Consider the following 23918-nt stretch of genomic DNA (forward strand, 5'->3'; position numbering starts at 1 on the left):
TCTATCAGAAAATGGAGAGCAGATGATATAGCTAGCAAGATAAGATGATTAAAGTCAAGAGGAAATTTTATATACAATATATACAAACACAAGAATAGAGCAATTTGAAATAGGCATTAGAGTATCCCTTTGAAATTACCCTCGAGGACTTCCTGACTTTATCTCACCTGAAAACCCTTAGGTTTTGTTTGGGAGTGTGATTTTGGAGTGGAACTATAAAAATAGACATATGAAGATAAGTAAGCAAAAATTACAATTTTCAAGTTGTACCACACAAGGGCTATGTTTACGATTACAGAAGAAAAAATGGTATTAATATATAAGGTTGAGATGCTGAAAGAATTACTTCTAATCCTAAGATACAAGCTTAATCACAAGTTGCTCTAAAAATGCTGACAATTCGTACACAAAACAGCTAAGCATTCGTTCATTTTGATACTCATCTATAAGTTAAGTACTAATTTATGCATCAGTATTCAAATGATATTTTTTAACATTAAAATACCATCTTGAGTCATGAGGCTCGGGGTTAGTCATCATCTAGTGAACAAAGCTCAAAGTAACACGTACATGAGAGATTAATATCTCATTGATCGATTAGGTGGGAGATAAGGTTGGAGGAAGAAAAACAATAATAAAGAAAAGTAAGACATTTATAAAAAAATATAATATTTATACACTATCAATATAAAAATTTATATACAATTAGTACATCATTTATAATTCATTTGTATTACTTTTTTAAGCATACATTTTTTTCTCTTATAAAAATTTAAAGTTCATAAAGTCACCCAAGTAGAAGTTGGAAAAACTAGGTGCCTGTCAACTCTACAATACAAGAGAAAACCTCCTAAAGTCATAGGATAGTTCAAAAAATGGACATGAACCAAGGGCATGGTGCTGAAGAGTTGTTTCAGGCACAGTCCCATTTGTATAACTACACTTATAATTACATTGGTTCCATGTGCCTCAAAAGTGCTGTTCATTTAGGAATACCAAACATAATACACAATCATGGAAAACCCATCACTATTCCTCAATTGGTCTCAGCACTTAAAATCCAACCTACTAAATCTAATCATGTATATAGGATCATGCGTTTGTTAGTGCATGCTGGTTTTTTTACCACATCAAAGATTGTCCAAGATGATAAAGAAGAAGTGGTGTATGATCTCACACCATCTTCTAGGCTTCTCATCAAAGATAATATCACATCCTTATCTCCTTTTGTGAAGGCAATGTTCCATCCAGCCCTAGTTCATTCATCAGAGTTTTTGGGAGAATGGTTTCACACAAATGAGGTCACACCTTTTCACACTGCTTATGGTATGAGTTATTGGGACTATTTAAGCCAAAACCAAGAGTTTAATAGCCTATTCAATGAAGCAATGATTAGTGATTCTGGGATGATGAATTTGGTGATCAAAGATTGTAAGTCTGTTTTTGAAGGTCTGAATTCCTTGGTTGATGTTGGAGGTGGTAAAGGAGCTGTAGGAAAGATAGTTTCTGAGGCACTTCCTAATTTGCAATGGACAGTGCTGGATCTTCCACATGTGGTTGAGAATTTGCAAAATACCAACAATTTGAAATTTGTTGGAGGTGACATGTTTCAGTCTATTCCTTCAGCTGATGCCATTCTTCTTAAGGTATGCAAATTGTTCATCATATCATTGCATAACTTTTTGTTGCATGAATTTCTAGTTGGATTATTTAGTAAACAAAAATGTAAGATCAAGTGTGGTTGACTTATCTTAGGATCAGGACATAGCTAAAAGCTCAATGATCACATGATGAAGAAAGTATTTGATTTCTGGTCAACTTATTAGTTAACTAAGTCCTCTCTGAGTAGTTGTATCTTTAACCTTATATCTCAAAATTAGTTGACAATTAAAGGAGTAGTCCAACATACATTTAAATCATGCACTTTCACAGAAGCTTGTACAAATGATTACCTTTGACCCATGATTAAAGGACATCTTTTGACCAATGACAACCGAGCAAAAGTTGGACTTTGATTCTTGTAACATGTTAAGGTTCCATATTAAAACTAATTTGTAATAAGATGAGTAACCAACATGTATTTAAAAGAGAATGAGACAATTGACGTGAGACTTACTACCAACCAACGATATCAACCATCATTGCCATGTTTAGTCCGATTTGAAACTTTCTTAATATGCATAAAGCATAGCTTGAATTGTTATATTTTTGTATACTTTGCCTAGTGATTTCCTGAAATTAACTAAAGTAAGAAGGTTGACTGAAATTAAAATGATTAACATGCATGTGGCAGTTAGTCTTGCATGCTTTTAGTGATGAAGACTGTGTTAAGGTGCTGAAGAAGTGTAGAGAAGCTATTTCAATCAAAGGCAAGGAAGGAAAAGTAATCATCATAGACATAGTGATCAATGAGAAGAATGATAACCATGAATTAGTGCAATCTAAGCTATATTTTGATGTGTTAATGATGGTTGTGGTGACTGGAAGAGAGAGAGAAGAACATGAATGGGAAAAACTTTTCTTGGAATCTGGATTCAGTCACTACAAAATAACACCCATCTTTGGCATGAGGTCATTGATTGAAGTTTATCCTTGAATTTATCTAATATCTATTGTCAAGAGCAGATTCTGTGATTTGTGCAAAGTTTATTTCTTTTCTGTTACCACCTATCAAGAATAATAAGTTTTGTATATTTGTTTCTCTTGACTATTATGCAGTAAATAAACTTTGTTCACTGTTATGACAACTCCACTAGCTGTGTGTTTATAGTCACAACTCAGTCTATTATTTGATGATTATGATTATAGTATAATTATTAGAATCATCAATTATTATTTTATGTGTAGAAGATGTTAGAGATAATATTTTGCTAACCCACCTAAAGTTCAGTGCAATTTGAGGAGCTACTATAGTGAAAAAAGAAATAATTTCAAGAAGTTGGTGGAAACAACCACCAATATAGATTAGGAGGTGCAAAAGATATGCATGTGACAGCTTAATGAATGTTTGCCCACAAATAGAAGCTACCGTACACCGTTCAACATTGATATTTTATCAATATGTTGTATCTAAATTATATTTTGAAAAATAAATAATTTATAAATCTGATGTTTTCTGGATATTCTCTTATACTTTTAAAATGTTATCCAGATATTATACTCTTCAAATATTTTCTCGATACATAATAGACACCAATAATATCACACAATAGCATTTTCAAAGAGAGAAAGACATAATACAATCAGGCAAATAGAAGAGATTAACATAATATGTAATTTACCAAGTGGACTTCTAGCACGAGAAACAAAACAAGCGTAATAGAAATACATATGTGTAATGTTGATCATCGACTAAACGAGATTTGTCATCTTATGACAATATGAGTTTCATTTTGTATTTAGTGATGTCTACAAAATATGTTTCTTATTTGGAAATTCATAACAATAAATATATGTTTATTATGTTTTACGGATTTTATGTACATATTTTATATGTGTACTCAAATGTATTGTATCTTACATTTTCAAGAAAATATATATCAACATATCAAATATGTATCATATCTATAACAGTGCTTCATAGTAAATAAGCAAGCAAGTTAATTTTGATAATTAATGGTGGAAGTAGGTCTGACCTTGGCTTAAGCAGGTTTGACCTATTTAAAATATTAAAGCCTAAGTTTAGTATATTTGTCTATTTAAGTTTTTTTCGGACCTAGGTCTAACCTGTTTAAATTAAAGTGTAACCTAACTTGTTAACATATTTAAAAGTATATTATAATCTAATACACTCAAATAGGTCAATAGACCTTCAAACAGACTAATATGTATGACTTTAAATAAGTTAATAGGTCCGCCTTAATTGGGAAATCTAATATCTCAATGTCAATTTGTCTATATAATTTATATTGTGTATTTATTTCATGTATATATTATATAAATGTTAAGTGTCATGTTGTGAAGGAAATTCATATAAATTTTGGGTACTTATGGTGTAATTATGATGAAATTCATGCACAACTCTAAAGAATCTAGTGTGATTAATCTCGTTTAAGGACCTTACATGTTTTTGTGTCAATTCAAGAGAATAAGGAGTAGAAAAGATGGAAATTAAAGAAATTTGCGTAAAAAGATATTTGGATCCCTTGCCCAAGCGACAATTGCTAATTCAAGGAAAAAAGCTTAAATGACTGACTGTCCCTCGCTCAAGTGAGGGGACTGTCGTTCAAGCGACAATTCCCACTTTTGGATGTCAAACTTTATGTGTGTGTCTCGCCCAAGCGAGAGCACCTCACTCAAGCGAGAAAGACAGATTCAAAACTCTGATTCTCTCGCTCGAGCGAGATATTTGTCGCTCAAGCTAGAAGATTTTCTAAATGCTGAAATTTGCTCTCTCACTCGAGCGAGAGACCAGAAGTCTGGAACATATATAGGCGGTCACAAAAAGCAAAGGGAGGTTATCTAACCATTTTCCAAGATTTTCCACATGATTTTAGAGAGTGAAATACTAGAGAAGAAGAGAGAAGTCGTGGGAACAACTTTAGATCCAGAATTTCTTGTATTTCTCATGAGATAAATCTTATAATAGGAAGGATGTTTGGCTAAATCTTCAGTGTTGTGATTGAGATGTAATCTTCTAACTTTTATACTCAGAGATTCAATTCATAAATGCATTTTAGTTATTTGATTTTGGAAAGTTTATCATATGTTTAATACATGAAATTACTTTGCTACTAAATTCATGATCTTAGATCCAAGTTTAACTAAAAAGTTGAACTTGGTATCGAATCTGGATTATCTTCCTTGCTACATCAATGCTATAGGAATGGATAGTGATGTAGGAATTGCTTTTATATTGAACTTAATGCTAGATAATTGCTTGATACAAATGATTCGAAGAAAATGTGCATCCAAATATATATCTTCGCAAGTTTTATAGAATTGAATCTAAAGATTATAAATAGGGAGAATGATGAAAGTCAATCTCAACCATTATTTTGTTTTAGAAAACCATTCTTAATTAATTGTTTTTTATAATCTAAACCAATCAACAACCTTAATTCTCAACTTTGTACATATCTACTCAATTTACTATTTTAGAAAATAATATAGATCTGAATTGCTCTCTAAGGATGATATCCCAATATTTACCGGTTTTGTTACTTGAACGATACGGTTCACTTGCCGTACCAAAAATATCTAAATAAAATAATTAACTTAAATAAATAATAAAATCATATGGCCTGTCTCTTAGGGTTTTTGAAGAAACTTGTATTTAGTCAATTTAATTTAAATAGGTTTTTTAAGAAGAGAAAAAGATGTATGTAATGACAGTGTATGAGTTTTATATACTGTCATTGTATTATCACCATTGATTTTTTATTATTGTTGACTTTTCAGAAAAGGTAATCCAAATGAACAGTGAATGATGAAGTGCGTGTATATAAATCTTTATACTGTCTGTATATACATTTTATATTCTTTTAAGAAATACCGCCTAACATATTTATGTTTAAGTAGGTTAGGTATTAGACTCTTGTTTGACAACCTAACCTATCTCCACCATTAATGATAATTAATAAAGCAAAGAGGTAAGAAAGTGGTTAATTGTAGTGAAAAGGTTATGGATAAAAAAGTTAGAGCAGGGGTATAGGTCAAAATTTTGTAAGTGTTTTCTTATTTAATGATAGGGAGGTTTACAGTGACAATAATTTGACAATCATTAATTTTGAATTATCAGATGTTTTTTTTAATGAACTTTTATGCTTATAAAAACAAAAAGATGAAAAACAAAATAGAGAAAAAAAAGTGGAATTAGTTGTAAGATAAATTGTAAAATTATAGTGGTACATATAAGTTTTCTAATGAGTACCCTTTATATTTTTTTTGATAGAGTAACCAATAGAAATAATTTTGGGTTTTTACAACTCTTATTGGTTAGGTTGATATTTATTTGTCTCATTCAGATTAGTGACCAACGTGTAATAGAATATCTTTATAAGAGAGGTCCCACAATGTGTCAATATGTCACTGCCCTCTATTATTGACTGTGACTCTTCAACCAGAATGCTACACTTTCTCATACAGTACAATAATTATATTATAACACTTATCTAATTGCATTATTGTCTGTCACAGACTTGCCTTAACTACAATTGTCCTTTCTTCAGATTGCAATCTTCCATAGAACACACTGTTCTAAATCTTATGCCTATGTTTATGTTTAGTTGGGGTAAAAACTAAAAAGTAAATGAATTAAAAAAAAATCAGTAGTTTGGTTGTATTCAATAAAAATGAATGAAAGAAAAAAATAGTGGAACTCATACCTTATTAATCATTCATATTTTTACACTTTATCATTTATCATTTATATTTAATAATTATTGATTTTTATGTATAATTAATATAAATGAATGATAAATAATATAACGACAGTGTATAAATCTTTACCTATATATATAGTATAAAGGAGACTGAAATCCAAAACACTAAAGTTTTATTAGATTCATTCAAATAATATCACACGTTCAATTCTATAAAACTTGCCAAGTTTTATTAGTGGAATTTGAATGCTGCAAGCCAGCTCATACATGGAATAAATATGTGATATAATTAGATTCAATTCTATAAAACTTGCGAAGTTATTGATTTTGATGTACATTTTTTTCGAATCATTTGTATCAATTCCTTAAATTCAAAATCCTTAGATAATTACTTAAATACTAATTCCTTGGATATTCAAGCAATTATCTAACATTCAGTTCAATATAAAAGCAATTCATACATATTTAATTGTAAACATGGTACATTCATTCAAATTTTGCATCTAACATGCTACAGCACCAAACATTACTTCCATACAAGTCCTAGTGTCCCACCATGTACCAGATCACACATTACAAAACAAACCCATTATTATTGTCCTACAACAGTGACACTAGTTGTTGCATTTTATATGGAAAGGAGTTTCACAGGGCTACCTACCCTAGCAACAGGGACACACATGAGATTATGAGCCCTTGGAACACTAAGTCCTGGCCTCTCTTCCATGCTAACTTTAGCATCATGACCCTTCAATACATTACCTTGTGGACCAACTGGGTTTAGTTCAAAGCATTGGATAAGAGTAGCAAGCAATGTTGATATTCCTGAAGTAGCTAAACTAACTCCTGGGCACATTCTCCTACCTGACCCAAATGGCAATAGTTGAAAATGTTGTCCTTTAACATCAATACCTTGTTCTCCTTCAACATTCTCTAAGAATCTCTCAGGCCTAAATTCTGAAGGGTTATTCCAATATTTAGGGTCTCTTCCTACAGCCCAAACATTGAAAAGTATTAATGCTCCTTGTGGGATTGTGTAGTTATCAACCACACACTCTTGTACACATTTTCTTTTAACAACAGGAAGTGGTGGATGGAGACGAAATGTTTCCTTAACTATTGCTCTAATGTAAGGAAGATTTGGAACATCTAACTCATCAGCAAGTCTATCTTTTCCCACAACCTCGTTGAGTTCCTCTTGAGCCTTTTTAAGAACATGTGGGTTGTTTATGAGTTCTGCTAAAGCCCATTCTGTTGCCACTGCTGTGGAATCTGTTCCTGCTGAGAAGAAATCCTGCAACAAAACTTGGATGGGTCAGAGACCATTAGAAAACCTTGGTGTGGGACACAACACATAGGTAGTACAAATTACTGAGCTAGGATTATGATGAGACAAAGACACTCAAAATAATAAGAATAAAAAAGTAATATGATTTAACATTTTTATCTTTTAAGATAAAATGAAATGATAATTTTACTCCTATATATAAGTATAAAAGTAATCATTCCATTAATTTATTAATTGAGAAAATCCTAACTCTTAATTACCATCAAGTGTATAGTTCAATTCTTTAACTTACCAAATAGATATCACTTTTCAAAATAGTCTCTATGTCTTTAGTTAATAAAATTTAAATAAGTAATATAAAATATTTGTTGATATTTTAAGTTTACTCTTTCCGCCTACCAGTCTTTAGCCTTTGGATGGGTCAAGTCTATCTCTTTAGAGTTGTGACAAGTGTGGGGCACATGTCCCACAAGTCCAATTTACATACTTCATTCATAGTTCTCATAAATAATGTTTCTCGTTTCATCTTAAAATTAATTAGTAATGAGAGAAATAATCAATAAATATTTAAATCATGTGTAAGAAAATGAAGCAAATGATATGAGATTTACTTTCGAACGGGAACAAAATTCTTATAATTAATATTTCTTAAATTAAGGATCCTATATTTTACCCATGGAGTGATATAAAATGTTATCAAGCCTACTTTCCACAAGTATGAGGTTCATCAAAAGAAGAAAATTTTGTAGTAGTAAGATAAAAGAAATGAAACAAATCAAACATAACTTACCATATAACTTAGAGTGAGACTATGATGTTCCGCTAATATATATGTCCATATTTAATCAACTTTATTCAAGTAATATAAAAAATTTATTTTGTATTTAAAAAAAAATTATTTAGGTGAATTTTTTTATTGGATCAAAACATTAAAATTTATCTTTGCTAAAGATAAATTGTGATAAACTTTAGGAGCTTAGCAGAAAACACACACCAACACCAAAGCAGCTTGAGTTAGAATCACAGGAATAAACGTGCACTGTGTAACTTCCCTTACACTTCACATTCCAACAATACCCAAGATGTGTGTAAATTGCATGATTCCAAAAGAGCTACAAGTGTTTTAAACTTGTTCTTTCAATGCAAGGTTTCATACAAAGCATAATATATATAATGGAAGAACTAAGTTATTTCAGCATGGTGAACATAATACAAGAAAGTAAAACCACTCATATCTATATATATGTATCCAGTTTAATTTTCATTATAGTTTACCACATTCATACCAAGAATAATAAAGCATACTTCCTAATAATAAGAGAGATATTCCAGTACATGCTGCACTTCTATTTTAATAAAAAATAAGATGTTTTCATTAAAATACTTTATCTTTTGTTAAGAAGTGTTCTTAAGTTAATAGTTAGCAAAGATTGTATAATAGTTATCAAAGAAATACCATAATCATATAATAACATGAAACAATAAAAAGAAAAGCAAGAAACATTACCACAACAAGTCCCTTGATTTGATCCCTGCTGATTTTAATCTCCATGGTTGGATCTTCAGCAAATTCAAGCAAAGTATCAAGAAAAACCACACTCTCACCTTCAATAACCTCACCATTTTTTCTTCTTTCCCTTATCTCTTGACGTTTGTTAATAACTTTTTCAATCACTGGATCAAACTTATTAAATATATCTTCTATTCTCTTCTCATACTCTCCAACTTTCAATTTCTTCAATGGCCATATAAAGTCAGAAAGACTATATTCACCAAAGATCTTAAGCACCTCACGAACAATATCCTTAACCAATTCAGCTTCACCTAACATCATCATAGAAATTGTACTATTTGTCCATTTCAGAAGTTCCTCAGTAACATTAACAACCTTATTACTCTCTGAATTATTAGCTAGAACCTTAAGAACCTTACGAATTTCTCTGCTTCTTAAAGGCCTTAACTTGTTAACAGTGGTAGCATTCAAAAGATCATTCATAATGAGTTTCCTAATGAACTTCCAATAAGGTGCAAAAGGAACCATGGCTACAGAATTATCATAAGTAAGTCTCTTAATGGCTGATGTTTGAAACCTTGTGTTGAAAGATGAGGCTTCATGGGTTTGAAGGAATAGTTTGAAAAGTTCAGGAGTGGAAGCAACAATGGTTGGCATAGAACCAAAGTAGAGAGAGTATAAAGGGCCATATTGTTTGGAAAGACGGATAAGGGAGTGGTGAAGAGGAAGTTTAAGAAGGTGCAAGTGACCTACAAAAGGGAGTCTAAGCTTAGGACTAGGAGGATAAGGGTGGCGACTTTTCGAGTTGGATTTTGGAGAGAATGGACGAAAGCCGATATAAAGAACTAAGAGCAAGAAAGGGATTAACAACTCTAGCAACATGGTTTTGATATTTTCTTAGGATTCAAGACTAGCTAGCAAAAGCAGAATATGTATAAGCAGGGTATTTGTTTTCCTTTTATAGAGTGATACTTTTAACTTGTACATGTACAACTGAAGTGAATATATATAATATAATATATGTATCATTATTAGTTGGGGAGGGAGACTATGATGATTGGATTTTGGTTGATGAATTATTGAATGATGACATTTTTAAAATATTGGAATTATTCATTCCACTATTGACTATAAGTCTAATTTAAAAAGTTAAATATGATTTTTTAGGAGACTTAAAAAAAACTACATTAAGTACTCTTGGTTCCTTTATGAAAATATTCATTATATATAGGTAAATTAGGAGGAAGGGAAAGATGAACAAAGGAATGTAAGTGAGAAATAAACAAATAAAATGGAACAAAAAATTGAAGATAGCACTAAATTTTGAAGTGCAAAAACATTAAGTTGGTTCTGTTTTCCAAGACTTATAATATTGTTTTCCTTGACTTTAACCTTGGGTTAGGGATGACAACAAAATGAACCAGCAAAACTTCATATTCTTATATTCTAAGTTTGTGATATTCTATCAACTAATATAAAATGTTACTTTGTGTTTTTTTATTTTTATTTTTATGTATATGTCAAATTTCTATTAGATTGAGGCAAAATGAGACACAAAAAGTGAGACAACTGGTCCTCATTATCCATAAATACCCATAAAAATATCCACAATGAATACTCACAATAATAATTTATAGGCGAAAATGGTTTTATGGTATCCGATTCGTGAATACTCACATATTTATAAATTTATTTTTTAATTAAACTTATAATATATTATAATTTTTACTATTATTTTATGATTATATATTATCAATTTTATTATTATTTTATAATAAATTTTGCAGTTTCACTATAATCATAAATTTATCATATAAATATCTTATTTCTTATTATTCATATAATAATTATTTATATATATTGATTATTATAAAATATATAAATATATAATAAAAATTAAAAACTCGTCGAATACCAGTAAATATCTACTACTCGCATGAGCACCCACAAATAGTTCGGGTTTAGACCCCAAAAAACACTACCAGTAGTTTGTTGCCATCCTTACTTCGGTCATGCTTGCCTTGCTGATTTAATACTGCCCATGACAAAATTTTCAATGCCCATGCCTTAAAACTTCCAATGAATTTGTCTACTATTGCTATTAGATACGTGGAATATGAATGTTAGAATCATTTTAATGTAGCAATTATTAATTATTAATTCTTAATGATAAGAATATAGATATATAACTGAATTTATGTTCTTCATCTTTCTTTAGTTGATTATCTTAGGTATTTTTGGTATTATAATTTTCCGACTCAAATCACCGAGTCCCCCATGGTGATTATTCCTCATGTCTTAACAATAATAGGGTTATCATTATTCTCAATCAGCCAACATGTCTATTCGCATTTTAAGTCTATATTAATATTTCTATAAGTAGTAAAAGTTATCAAAATTATATCACTTACTCTATAACTTTTAATAAATAACTACTATAAATTTCTGAGAAAAAAAGTTATATTCTTTGCACTCAGGGTCGCATACAGTTTGTCTGTTAAGTTTATAAGATATAAATTTGTTATTATAACCAGATAATCCTCTTCGACATTATGCATCGAAAATATTATTGTTTTTCTATCTTAATAAGCCTTACAAGTTGGGAAGAACTTTTCTCGCACTACTCATAAAGATAGGAGATTAAGTACACTTTTCTAGAACGATTAGGAAAAAAATCTAATTTATGATTCATACTATTTATACGTATTAACATTTTAAAAAGGGATTTTTTTTTTGTCTAAAACGATTAAGAAAAAAATATCCACCCGTAAAGTTGTATAACACTATTAATTGCTCAATTTAATACTAAACCAACTTCAGTGCAGAAAAGTCATTATTAGTACTATATGTTAATTAGAGTAATCAATAAAGTTAGTTTAAAGTTACTAGATATAGTGTTGGACCAGATTGCGACCGGGGAGCCTCCAACCACCGGGGAGTTCCATTGTTACATGAGTATAGGAAGAGTGAAGAGTCACAAGTGAGACACCACGTCTTGAACCAAAACCTTAAGGCATTAGTTCCATGGGCCTTTCATTCTTATAAACTCTTTCATTCCTCCCCGCATATCCAATGTGAGACTTCACACTTGAATAAACCCAACATATAATAAGTAGTTAAAGTTAGTTAAAATAGTTTTAGCAAGTAGTATATTACTTTGTGTTTCTATGAAGTAATACACATATACATTGTTACTTTTTCTTCTCTCATCTATCACACTCTTCTTTCTCCCTTACAAATTCTCTAACATTTGGTATCAAGAGCCTTAGAAGATCAACAAGCTTCCCGCTACAACAAGAAATGGCTTAAACAACAGGGAATTATGTCACAACTCTTTCTGTGTTATATGGCAAAAACTGGAGCAGATGGTGCATACAAATGAAGGCAATATTCGGTTATCAAGATGTTGCTGATATCGTGGAAGAGGGGCTGTCAATCTTGGAAGAATGAGCCACTGAAGCTCAAAGAAATGCACACAAACAGAACAAGAAACGAGATTGCAAGGCAATATGTCTTCTTCATCAAGCTATAGACAATGCTCACTTTGAAAAGATTGCAGGATCTGCAACAGCAAAGGAAGCACGGGATGTGCTAGAAAAACACTATGCAGGAGCTGCACAACTAAAGAAGTTTCGTCTACAAACCATGAGAAGACAATATGAACTCATGCAGATGGAAGAAGATGAAGGAATTGCTGATTTTTTTCACAAGATTGATCACACACATCAATGTTATGAAGGCATGTGGTGAGAAGATGGATGATACAATCATTGTAGAAAAGGTGCTAAGGTCAGTAACTCCAAGGTTTGATAATGTAGTGATAGCCATAGAAGAGTCGGGAAGAGTGGAGAACATGAAGGTAGAGGAGCTTCAAGGGTCACTTGAAGTCCATGAGCAGAGACTCAATGAGAGGATATCAGATAAATCCTCACATCAAGCTCTGCAGGTACAAACTACAAAGAAAGGAGCATTTCTTATAAGGAACTCAACCAATAACCAACAAAGATATGTTGAACAGAAGAGCAACTCAAGAAAGTGCTATACCAACAAGGTTGAACAACCAGAACAATCGAAAAGAAATGGCTACAAACAGTTTAAAGGATTGAAGAAGAAGTTTGACAAGAAAAGGGTCAGGAGCTTCAATTGTGATAAATTTGGGTACTACTCAAATGAGTGCTTAACACCTAGCAAGAATCAGAATCAAAGAAGACAAGATTCAAAAGCACACCTTGTCAAAGAGGAGATTGATGAATCTGATGAGGAAGTTGTGCAGTTTATGATGACAACAGATTGCACAACAACAAGAAGTGACACTTGGTATTTGGACTCTGGCTGCTCCAATCACATGACTCGGCACAAAGAGTGGCTTGCACTTTGATCCAAGCAAGAGAAGCAAGGTCAAATTTGCAGACAATAGAGTGGTGATCACTAAAGGAATAGGAGATATTCCTCTCAAAATGGAGAATGGCAAGAGAGCATACATCACAGATGTGTTGTTTGTCCCTAAAATGAGGAAAAACCTCATAAGCCTAGGACAACTACATGAAAGTGGCTTCACCATGAAACTAAGCAATGGAATTATGGAAGTCTTTGACAACATGAAGAGAAGAATACTACAAGCTCCACTATCAAACAACAACACATTCCAAATCAAGCTTGGAATTGGAAACTCTGAGTGCCTCAATGCAGAAGCAGTCTCAAATGAATCTTTGCTTTGGCATTTGAGATATGGTCATCTCAATTACAGAGATCTTAAACTGTTAAGCACCAAAGAAATGGTCATTGGGCTGCTAGAAATCAAGCTTCAGAACTCAGCATGTGATAGCTGCTTAATTAGCAAGCAAACCAGATCTACATTTGGTAAGCATACTCAAACCAAGGCCTTGGATATGCTACATGTTGTGTATTCTGATGTGTGTGGACCTTTTGAGGTTCCCTCACTAAGTGGAAACAAATACTTTGTATCTTTTGTTGATGATTTCAGCAAGAAAATGTGGACTTATCTCATCAAATCTAAGAGTGAAGTGTTTGAGAACCTGAAGAAGTTCAAAGCTCTAGCAGAAAAGCAATCAGGGAAACAATTGAAGATTCTCAGAACTGTTGGAGGTGGTGAATTCACCTCAAGAGAGCTTGAATCTTTCTGTGAAGCACATGGCATAATTCATGAAGTTACTGCCCATATACACCACAACACAATGGTATAATTGAAAGAATAAACAAAACTATCATGAACATGGTAAGATGCATGCTGAAATGCAAAAATCTACCTCACAATCTTTGGGGTGAAGCTGTGATAACATCAACATATGTTCTGAATAGATGTCCAACTCAAGCACTTGTCAATCAAATTCCAGAAGAGGTTTAGATTGGAAAGAAACAATCAGTAAGGCATCTAAGAGTGTTTGGATCAGTGTATTATAAACATATTCCAGATCAATTAAGGAAGAAATTGGATGACAATAGTGAATTGATGATTCTGGTTGGATACCACTCAACAGGATCATATAAACTCTTGAATCTCATCACCAAACAAATAAATTTCAGTAAGGATGTTCACTTTGATAAGTTGAGTTCTTGGAACGAATCCCTAAGCAAGGTTGAGCACAACAAATCAATCATTTTGTTTCCTCTACAAGAAGATCATGAAGCTGCAGAAGTCTTGGAACCTGACTCACATAATCAAATGATCAGGGAGGCTCAAAGTAGACCAACTAGATCAAGGCATCTACCACTAAGGCTTAGTGAGTTTGAGATGTTTTCTGATGATGTGATTACAGATGAGGGAGATTTAGTTCACCTAACACTCCTAGGAGAAGTTGAGCCAATCACTTTCAATGAGGCAATTCAAGAAGATGTTTAGTGTGATGCAATGAAAGAAGAACTCAAATCAATCAAAAGGAATGACACATGGAAGAAGTTGAACTACCTGTTGGCAAGAAACCTATAGCTATGAAATGGGTATACAAAGTCAAATTGAGACCTGATGGAAGCATTGCTAAGCACAAAGCAAAGCTTGTAGCAAAGGGTTTCATGCAAAAAGAAGGCTATGACTATGATGAAGTATTTGCACCAGTGGCTAGGTTTGAAACAATTAGGCTGATTGTGGCTTTAGCTAGCTGGAATGGTTGGAAACAATGGCAACTAGATGTCAAGAGTGCCTTTCTCAATGGACCTCATGAAGAAGAGGTATACATCACTCAGCCCCCTAGATTTGAGACATCAGCAGACAGAACAAAGGTACTGAGACTGAAAAAGGCATTGTATGGGTTGAAGCAAGCTCCAAGAGCTTGGAACAAGAGAATTGACTTATTCCTAACATCTATTGGCTTCATCAAATGCAGAGTAGAGCATGGTGTTTATGTCAATCTGACTGGCACAGGTGAACTAACTCTAATTTGTCTCTATGTAGATGATTTGGTGATTACAGGAAGTAATGAGGCTGAGATTTTGAAGCTAAAAGGAGAACTCAAGTCTGAGTTTGAGATGACTGTTAGCATACTTTCTTGGCATAGAATTTCTCAAGACACCAAGAGGAATCATAATGCACCAGAGAAAGTACATTACAGATGTATTAGAAAGGTTTCAGATGATGAATTGCAAGCCTGCATCAGTGCTAGTAGAAGGAAATCAGAAACCAAGTGAAGTAGAGCCTGAAATGCTTGCAGATGCAACTCTCTATAGACAAATGGTTGGATGCCTTAGATTCATTTGTCATAGCAGACCTGAAATAACCTATGGAGTAGGGGTAATAAGCAAGTACATGGCAAGCCCTACTCAATCACACATGGTAGCAGCATAAAGGATTCTCAGATACTTGAAGGGAACCTCAAACTATGGTGTTCTGTTTCCAAACCAGAACCAGAAGTGTAAATCAGGTTTTATAAGTTTTTCAGACTCTGATTGGTGGGATATAAGGAGGATACAATGAGCACTTCAGGATATATATTTACCATCTTTGGTGCACCTGTGTCATGGAATTCAAGAAAGCAAGATGTAGTCGCTCTCTCGACCTGTGAAGCGGAATACATTGCAGCCTGCAATGCCACATGCCAAGGTCTATGGTTGATTCACCTAATGATAGAATTAAGGTATGGAGAATTTGAAGATTTCGAATTAAGAGTGGACAACCAATCAGCTATAAACTTAGCAAAGAATCTTGTTAGTCATGGAAGAAGCAAACATATTGAGACAAGGTTCCACTTTCTAAGAGATCAAGTTGGAAAGGGAAGGGTTAAGATGGTTCATTGTTCAACATATTTGCAAAAAGCTGATGTGATGACAAAGGCTCTCGAAGTTGACAAGTTCAAGAGATTTAGGGATATGTTGAATGTGCATAGTTTTGGTGATAAGTTTGTGTAGTTTCTTGCTGCTATATCTTGTAATAAGTAACTCTTTGATTAAGAGGGGATGTTAATTAGAGTAATCAATAGAGTAAGGTGAAGTTAGTTTAAAGTTACTAGATATAGTAAGTAGTTAAAGTTAGTTTAAAGTTACTAGATATAGTAAGTAGTTAAAGTTAGTTAAAACAATTTGAGCAAGTAGTATATTACTTTGTGTTTCTTAGAATTAAGGTATGGAGAATTTGAAGATTTCGAATTAAGAGTGGACAACCAATCAGCTATAAACTTAGCAAAGAATCTTGTTAGTCATGGAAGAAGCAAACATATTGAGACAAGGTTCCACTTTCTAAGAGATCAAGTTGGAAAGGGAAGGGTTAAGATGGTTCATTGCTCAATAGATTTGAAAAAAGCTGATGTGATTACAAAGGCTCTCAAAGTTGACAAGTTCAATAGATTTAGGGATATGTTGAATGTGCATAGTTTTGGTGATAAGTTTGTGTAGTTTCTTGCTGTTATATCTTGTAATAAATAACTCTTTGATTAAGAGGGGATGTTAATTAGAGTAATCAATAGAGTAAGGTGAAGTTAGTTTAAAGTTACTAGATATAGTAAGTAGTTAAAGTTAGTTAAAACAGTTTTAGAAAGTAGTATATTACTTTGTGTTTCATTTGAGCAAGTAGTATATTACTTTGTGTTTCTTTGAAGTAATACACATATACATTGTTACTTTTTCTTCTCTCATCTATCACACTCTTCTTTCTCCCTTACAAATTCTCTATCACTATATTGGTTTTCAAATCAGTGATTCAAAAATTTAAACACACAAATTAAATTATATATTATACTAAATATAGTCAAGTGATAAATATAAATATTATTATTTGAAACATAATATAACCCAACTATTACAATGATATAGTGATTGATCATATTACACATAAGATAGTTGACACTCAAATCAGTACTATACAATTTGATTGATTCTAGATGATTTGAAACAGTTCAATTATACATCTAATATAATTATTGCACTGCAAAAATATGGATTTGGTTCACCATTGACTCGACCGATATCAATAACATGATTTGTTCCATATTTAAAGTGGATAGTTAAGATATCTAATTATTCAGCTTAAGGTGTAAACTTCTACTAATCCTTGCCCAAAATAAAGGATTGGAAAAGATCTGAGTTTGTGATGAAAGTTGAGTATATTCAAACGTTAAGTTTTACATTGGATACGAAAGGTGAATGAAAGAGTTTATAAATAGAAAATATTAATTAATCATTATCTTAAGGTTTTACATCTCATTTGTGACTATTTGCTCTTCTCAAGTTTAATAACAATGGGACTCTCTAACAGTTAAAAACTACTTAATCATGATTGAGTCTAACACAAAATGATTTTCCCTACCATGGGTTCCTCTATCATCATGATTAATAAATTTAGTTATATACTTATTATTGATGGTTATCTTTAATATATTTTTATATTTTAAATTATATATATTTATTTTGCTAAATTTTATTTTTATTAATAATTTATATTTTCGTATTCTATCATATTCATAATATCTTCCAAAAATTAAATTTATTATTATGACTAGTGTTTCTCAAAAATGCTGTATACAAATACCAATTATAACCATCTTTTTATATTTATGCTTATAAATTTACGCTATAAGTTGATTATATTATCTTAAGGTAATTATTGTTATAATTTTGAATTATCTTAGATTTATATGGTGGTCAAATAACTAATAATTACCTAAGTATTATATATAACCAATTTGATAGAAATAATTAATTATATAATTGAGGTAGGTAAAAATAAAATTAAAATAAAATGGGTAGAGTATGAATTTTCTCTAGCACTGGAGAAACATGTAATACGAAAAAGAAAAAATCATGAGATGATACTTTTATCATTTTATATATTAATATTTCTTCTACTAAAAATAAAAACAAAAACAAATAACTTGTTTATTTGGTTACTCTCCTTGTTCATGTAGCCCAAGCAGGGAGTGACAGATAGATAAGGCAATGATGAGTAGTTTGTGTTTGGGTGAGTATGGGACTAGGATTACCTGTCCTTAATTGTGTCTCATTCTCTGTTCTAAGCTTATCAAATTTTGGCACATGAATAAAAGAAAAATTTAAAAATAATAAATAATAAAAAAGTCACATTTTGATCGGCTTGGGACATGGAATAAGACATTGTTCAAAACAGGTGATCTCAGTCTGTGAGCATGGGTCTGCGCTTTAAATATTGACCGGGTTATTTTTTGAACTCGAACTTAACCATAGATTTAAAGCTAATCTAACCCTAAATGTTGGCTGAATCAGTCTTTGTATCCGAAGCAGACCTAGACTAGTTTAAATATAATGCATATCCAATGTTATTTATTATAATTTGACATATGAAATGTTATAAGTATAAATATTGTTAATCATGTATATACGATGAAAAATAGTGAAACAATGATATTTTCGATAAAAAAAATGTCATTAATTTATATATAATTTGTATAGAGAAACATACAAATATGATAATTAACTAATCATGGGACAAGTCCAATTCGAGTCACACTTATTCTTTATCGACCCTAAACATTATTCGGGGCTAATTTTTAAACCTAAACCTAATGAGGAATTAATCATTTTTGCAACTATAATTACTCCTCCCAATAAATCTTACTCACATCATCAAATTTTAGCATCTTATCTTATACAATAATTCAAATTTCAGCCCAGCCTTATCAGTATAAGTGTATAACCAAATATTTTAAAGAGTGAAATACTATAAATAATCATTATATCATTCATTATTTATTTGTATTACTTTTTAAAAAAATTAATAATAATTAATTATAAATGATATATGATATATTAATAGTGAATAAATCTTAAACAATATTAGTGCATTTTTTTTCCTGTATTTTAAAACCTAAGAAATAGTCATAGTCAATTACGCAATATTGGTTGAATTTAACTAAGCCTCGCTCAAATTTCTCTCTCGTGATATATATATTATATATATTTTTTATTCCCTGGGTTTTATGCTGCTCATAATAGAACCACAATAGTTGTTCTTAACAGAATAAAAATACTTTTATTTTGTTTTTTTATCGTGTCATTCTTATTTTTTAACTTTTGTTCTTAAATAAGAATAATTATTAGTTGTTATTAATAAGGAAAGTGAGGAGAGAGCTAGACGTTGTGGAAAAAAGGTAAATATTATGAGACCCCAAATAAGAATAAGAATGATATTTACTATTGTAGGAAAAATATATATTATTCTTACTTCGTGGGAAGTTGTAATAAATTATAAAATATTATATTAGACCCAAATAAAAATGAAAATATCTTAATCCATTCAACTAGGTAAGTGCATTATTCTACATAATAATATCCATATTTCATTTTCAAGAAAGAGAAAAAGATGTACGCACTTACAGTGTATGAGTTTTATACATTGTCATTGTATCATCTACTATTGATACTTAATTATTTTTTACTTATCAAAAAAGTAATCAAAATGATTGATAGATGTTAGGGTGCATGTATATAAATCTTTACACTGTATAGATTTTACACTTAAATATCCGATCTAGTTGAATAATTGAGATTGGATGGCCTGGCTCTTAGACCACGTGAAACCAGTCAGTACTTTTTGGCGTTTACATAATTTTGGCCCAACCAACTAACTCTCTACAAATATATGTTACTTCAAAGCTACTATTAATTAATAAAGAAGTATTACCTTATGATAAATATATCATTTTTCATCTACTACTACACATTGAAAGTGAATTATACTGAACGTGCAAAATGAATTATAAGTTTCATATAGTGTAAAGATTTATTTTGATTCTTATAAAAAAATTACTTCTATGATCCTAATTTTTTTTGGAAAACTTGAATTAGTCATCAAAGATATGAAATGGCGGCTTCATCACCTTCTTATGACATTTTAATTCTTACTGATGACCATTTTGATGAGAACTAGTTTGATTTTTCATTTTTTATAGATTATATTAGAACAAACAAAAATTTTAAAGGTTCAAAATATATATTCATGAAATGTTTTTGAATTTGTTCCCAAGTAAAAAGGGGACACTGCACAGAAACACACTTTGTGTACCATTTTATTATCATCAACTCTGATTGGTTGAAAAAAATTATTTAAGTTAAAATTATAATAATTAAATATTTTTCTGACTAATCACATCTTCTGACACATGGAGTGACACAAAGCTGTGGGACAACAGATGTGATCCCAGACTGCACCCACATAAAAGTTAATGGACAAAGCAAACGTGGGATTGTGGTAGGTGAAGTGAGGATTCTTAGCTACTCACTTTTGTGATGCGAGTTTGCACTAATTGACTAATTGTATTGTATTTCCCATGACAAAAAAGGTGTACCCATCAACGTCATCCTTTGAATTCCTCTTAGTAATAAAAGTCTGCCCTTTTCTCATAATAAATTCATCCTTTGAATTATGTAAAAGACTCAATTGGAGTATGTATTATTGATAAATTGTAGTAAATTTTTTACGTCAATAATTTTAAAAAAATCTTATAATAACTAATTTATAATTTACCATATAAAATAATATATAATGGATCAATAATTTAAAATGAAAAATAAAAAATAAAAAAATAATCATACAATATGTCAAAGTTAATGTGCAAAGTTGGTAGGTGAAGTGATAATGCACAGCTGCACTCACTTTGTAGTTTACATTACTATATTTCCATGTAGATCAATCCATGTGTTTTTTTCAATTTAAGTTTCTTGTAAGATAATTTAATTTAATATCTTTCACTATCATGAAGAAATTGATGAAGATATAAATTATACAATTGGAATGGATTGAATAAAGTGACGGAGGATTTAAACAGATAATACTCATGTTTGAGAATAAATTTTATTGCACAACTATTAAATATGCAATGTTATATATATGAGACTAAACTTCATACAACATTGATGAAAATGGTGTATTGGATAAGTAGACATAGTAAACAAGATATGATTAGAAAGAAAATTAGAGTAGCTCATAATCTTAAGGTCGATCTTAAAGTGAGAGTCCTAAAGAAAATAAATAAAATTTACACATCAACAATAAACAGAAATGGGAATTTAAAGCAAATCATGATGGCAAAAATTGAGTATTTGTTATATATAAAAAACTAATTATATAAAATAATTTACACTAATGTTTCAACAACAAAAAAATGTCTCATGAGAATTGTGAGACATGACATTATTTTGCTCATTTATTATTGTGAGACATGACATTATTTTAATAGATCTTAAGTGATTTCATGTTTTGTCTATGCAGATATACACTAATTTTATTTTTACATCAAATATAATAATATAATACAATAACAGCTATAATCAATAACATATTAAGCAAATTAATAAGGGAATATTAGTATAATTAACAAAAGCAATAATAAACATGTATGCAAGAATGAATTTTTTGTATGAGAATAAAGTATTTAAAATTACAAATATAAATAATTAGGCCTCTCATTAACTATGGACCCTATATATGCAACGCACTTGTCGCACATGCATCGGTCGACCCTAGTGCCTCCTATTATAAAAAGATGGTAGGATAACAAGTTAGATGGTTTGAATATATGTAAAAGATATCGTTAGAAGCCATAGTAATAAGAGAAAATTAAATACATGTTAACCATATTCCTGTAAAAAGAGAAATTGCAAAAAACTTTAAATGAAAGGATTAAAAAATATTTATGAATCAATAATTTGCCAATAAGATTAAGGCTCAGTAGAGAAATGTTTTCAACTTGGGTAGAAGGTAAAGGCAATGTTATTAAAACCGGTTCGGACCGGCCGGTTCAACCGGAGAACCGGTCAACCGGTTCCATAACCAGTATGAAATAAGTGTTGTGCCGGCTAAGCATCAAAACCGGTGTAAACTGGCGAAAAATCGGTGAACCGTGTCAAAACCGGTGAACCGGCCGGAATTTGATTGAACCGGCCGGTTCATACATGTAATTTTAAAGAATCCCACATAAGCGCATACCACATAGAATTAGAAGATGACGATGATGCACAACTAATAACTAATTTTTTTTTTATTTTTTTTCATACATGTAATGTTTTTTATTGCGTTATCAGTTTTGGTTCTAATAACTAATTTATTTTATTGTTAACTTGTACAAAAATTGATGTATGAAAAAATGATATTATTTAGATCAATTAAATTTAGAAGATGATGATGATGCAATTTGAACCTAGTTGAAGATAACACTAGTCAAGCTTTGGACTTAAATGGTGAAGAAATGGAACCTCAATATGAAACAACTTTGACTCTTTGGTGTTAAAGTTTTAAATATATAATATGTTTTGTAGATTAAGTTATGAACTTGTGTCATATGTTTCGAGTTTGTTAAGTAAGACAAGTACTTGTGGATTACTATTTGTATTTGTAATTTAGACTTTGGATTTATTAAAGTTGTTTGTTTATGAGAATTCTTACTTTGACTATAAATATGGATTATAAATTTGAATATCTACATATTAAATAATATTACAGGTTTACACATATATATAAGTATGTATGTCCGGTTTAACCGGTTTAATCTCATTCGGTTTAATTACTGAATCACTGGTTGAACCACTAAACAGTACTCTCACCGATTTCATGACCGGTCCAGTTTTAATAACATTGGGTAAAGGGATTAACTGCACCATCAACATGGTTTTGTATTTCACTTTACATTATTCACACTATCCAAAACGCATGTATATATATAGTCAGGGTATTTGTTTTCCCGTTGTGATGTGAAACTTACCTCGGTTATGTAACATTTGTATCCTTAAACTTATTTCTCATTAATTGCATCATCATACTTAGTTTATATATAGCGGTAAAAATTAGTTTATTATTATAATCAATTATATACTTGTTATGGATTATAATTATTTTGATTTTAATCACCTTTATATGGCAACACGTTAAAAAAAGAAGTATAAAATTATTTATAGAAATTAGTCATCTTTATTTAATAATAAATTTGATAAGAAGAAAGAATTGAAATGAAAAATAATAACAAGATATTACTTTATGAACTAAAAAGCTTAACACCCTTAGAAGTCAAAATGTTAAGCACATTTGTTATGCAAATAAAAGTATTTTTTAAAGGGATTAGCTGATCTAAGAAAAAAGGTATTTTAGTTGGAACAAGTTAGTATTATATACAAAAAATTTTGAACAAAATTAATCCTATTATTTTAGTTATGATAAGTTTTAGCACGTAGAGTATTTTCATAATTTTCAATATATTCATTCCTAGCCCTTTTTCCCCACCCGGTTAACCTGTTTCAATTTTTACAGAAAAATACATTTTATAAGAGAAGAGAGTGATAACAGAGAAGGTGTGAGAGTGGATTAGTGATGATAGAAAAAAAT

General features: G+C 30.8%; 3 protein-coding genes across 3 annotated transcripts; 2 read left to right on the plus strand and 1 right to left on the minus strand.

Moving 5' to 3' along the window:
- Window positions 830-21429, plus strand: LOC109334799 (trans-resveratrol di-O-methyltransferase-like). Its single transcript, XM_019570755.1, has 4 exons — window positions 830-1646; window positions 2294-2601; window positions 14887-14894; window positions 21410-21429. Exons 1-2 carry the CDS (start codon window positions 876-878, stop codon window positions 2594-2596), a joined length of 1074 nt encoding a protein of 357 aa, XP_019426300.1. The 5' UTR covers window positions 830-875; the 3' UTR covers window positions 2597-2601; window positions 14887-14894; window positions 21410-21429.
- Window positions 6786-10083, minus strand: LOC109334798 (2-hydroxyisoflavanone synthase-like). Its single transcript, XM_019570754.1, has 2 exons — window positions 9119-10083; window positions 6786-7617 (listed from the first exon to the last, which is right to left on the minus strand). Exons 1-2 carry the CDS (start codon window positions 10004-10006, stop codon window positions 6952-6954), a joined length of 1554 nt encoding a protein of 517 aa, XP_019426299.1. The 5' UTR covers window positions 10007-10083; the 3' UTR covers window positions 6786-6951.
- LOC109334027 lies at window positions 12879-13502 on the plus strand. The gene has a single exon (XM_019569598.1). It carries the CDS (start codon window positions 12879-12881, stop codon window positions 13500-13502), a length of 624 nt encoding a protein of 207 aa, XP_019425143.1.

Source organism: Lupinus angustifolius, chromosome LG19 (genome assembly GCF_001865875.1).
Source record: "Lupinus angustifolius cultivar Tanjil chromosome LG19, LupAngTanjil_v1.0, whole genome shotgun sequence".
Taxonomy (NCBI): Eukaryota; Viridiplantae; Streptophyta; class Magnoliopsida; order Fabales; family Fabaceae; genus Lupinus; species Lupinus angustifolius.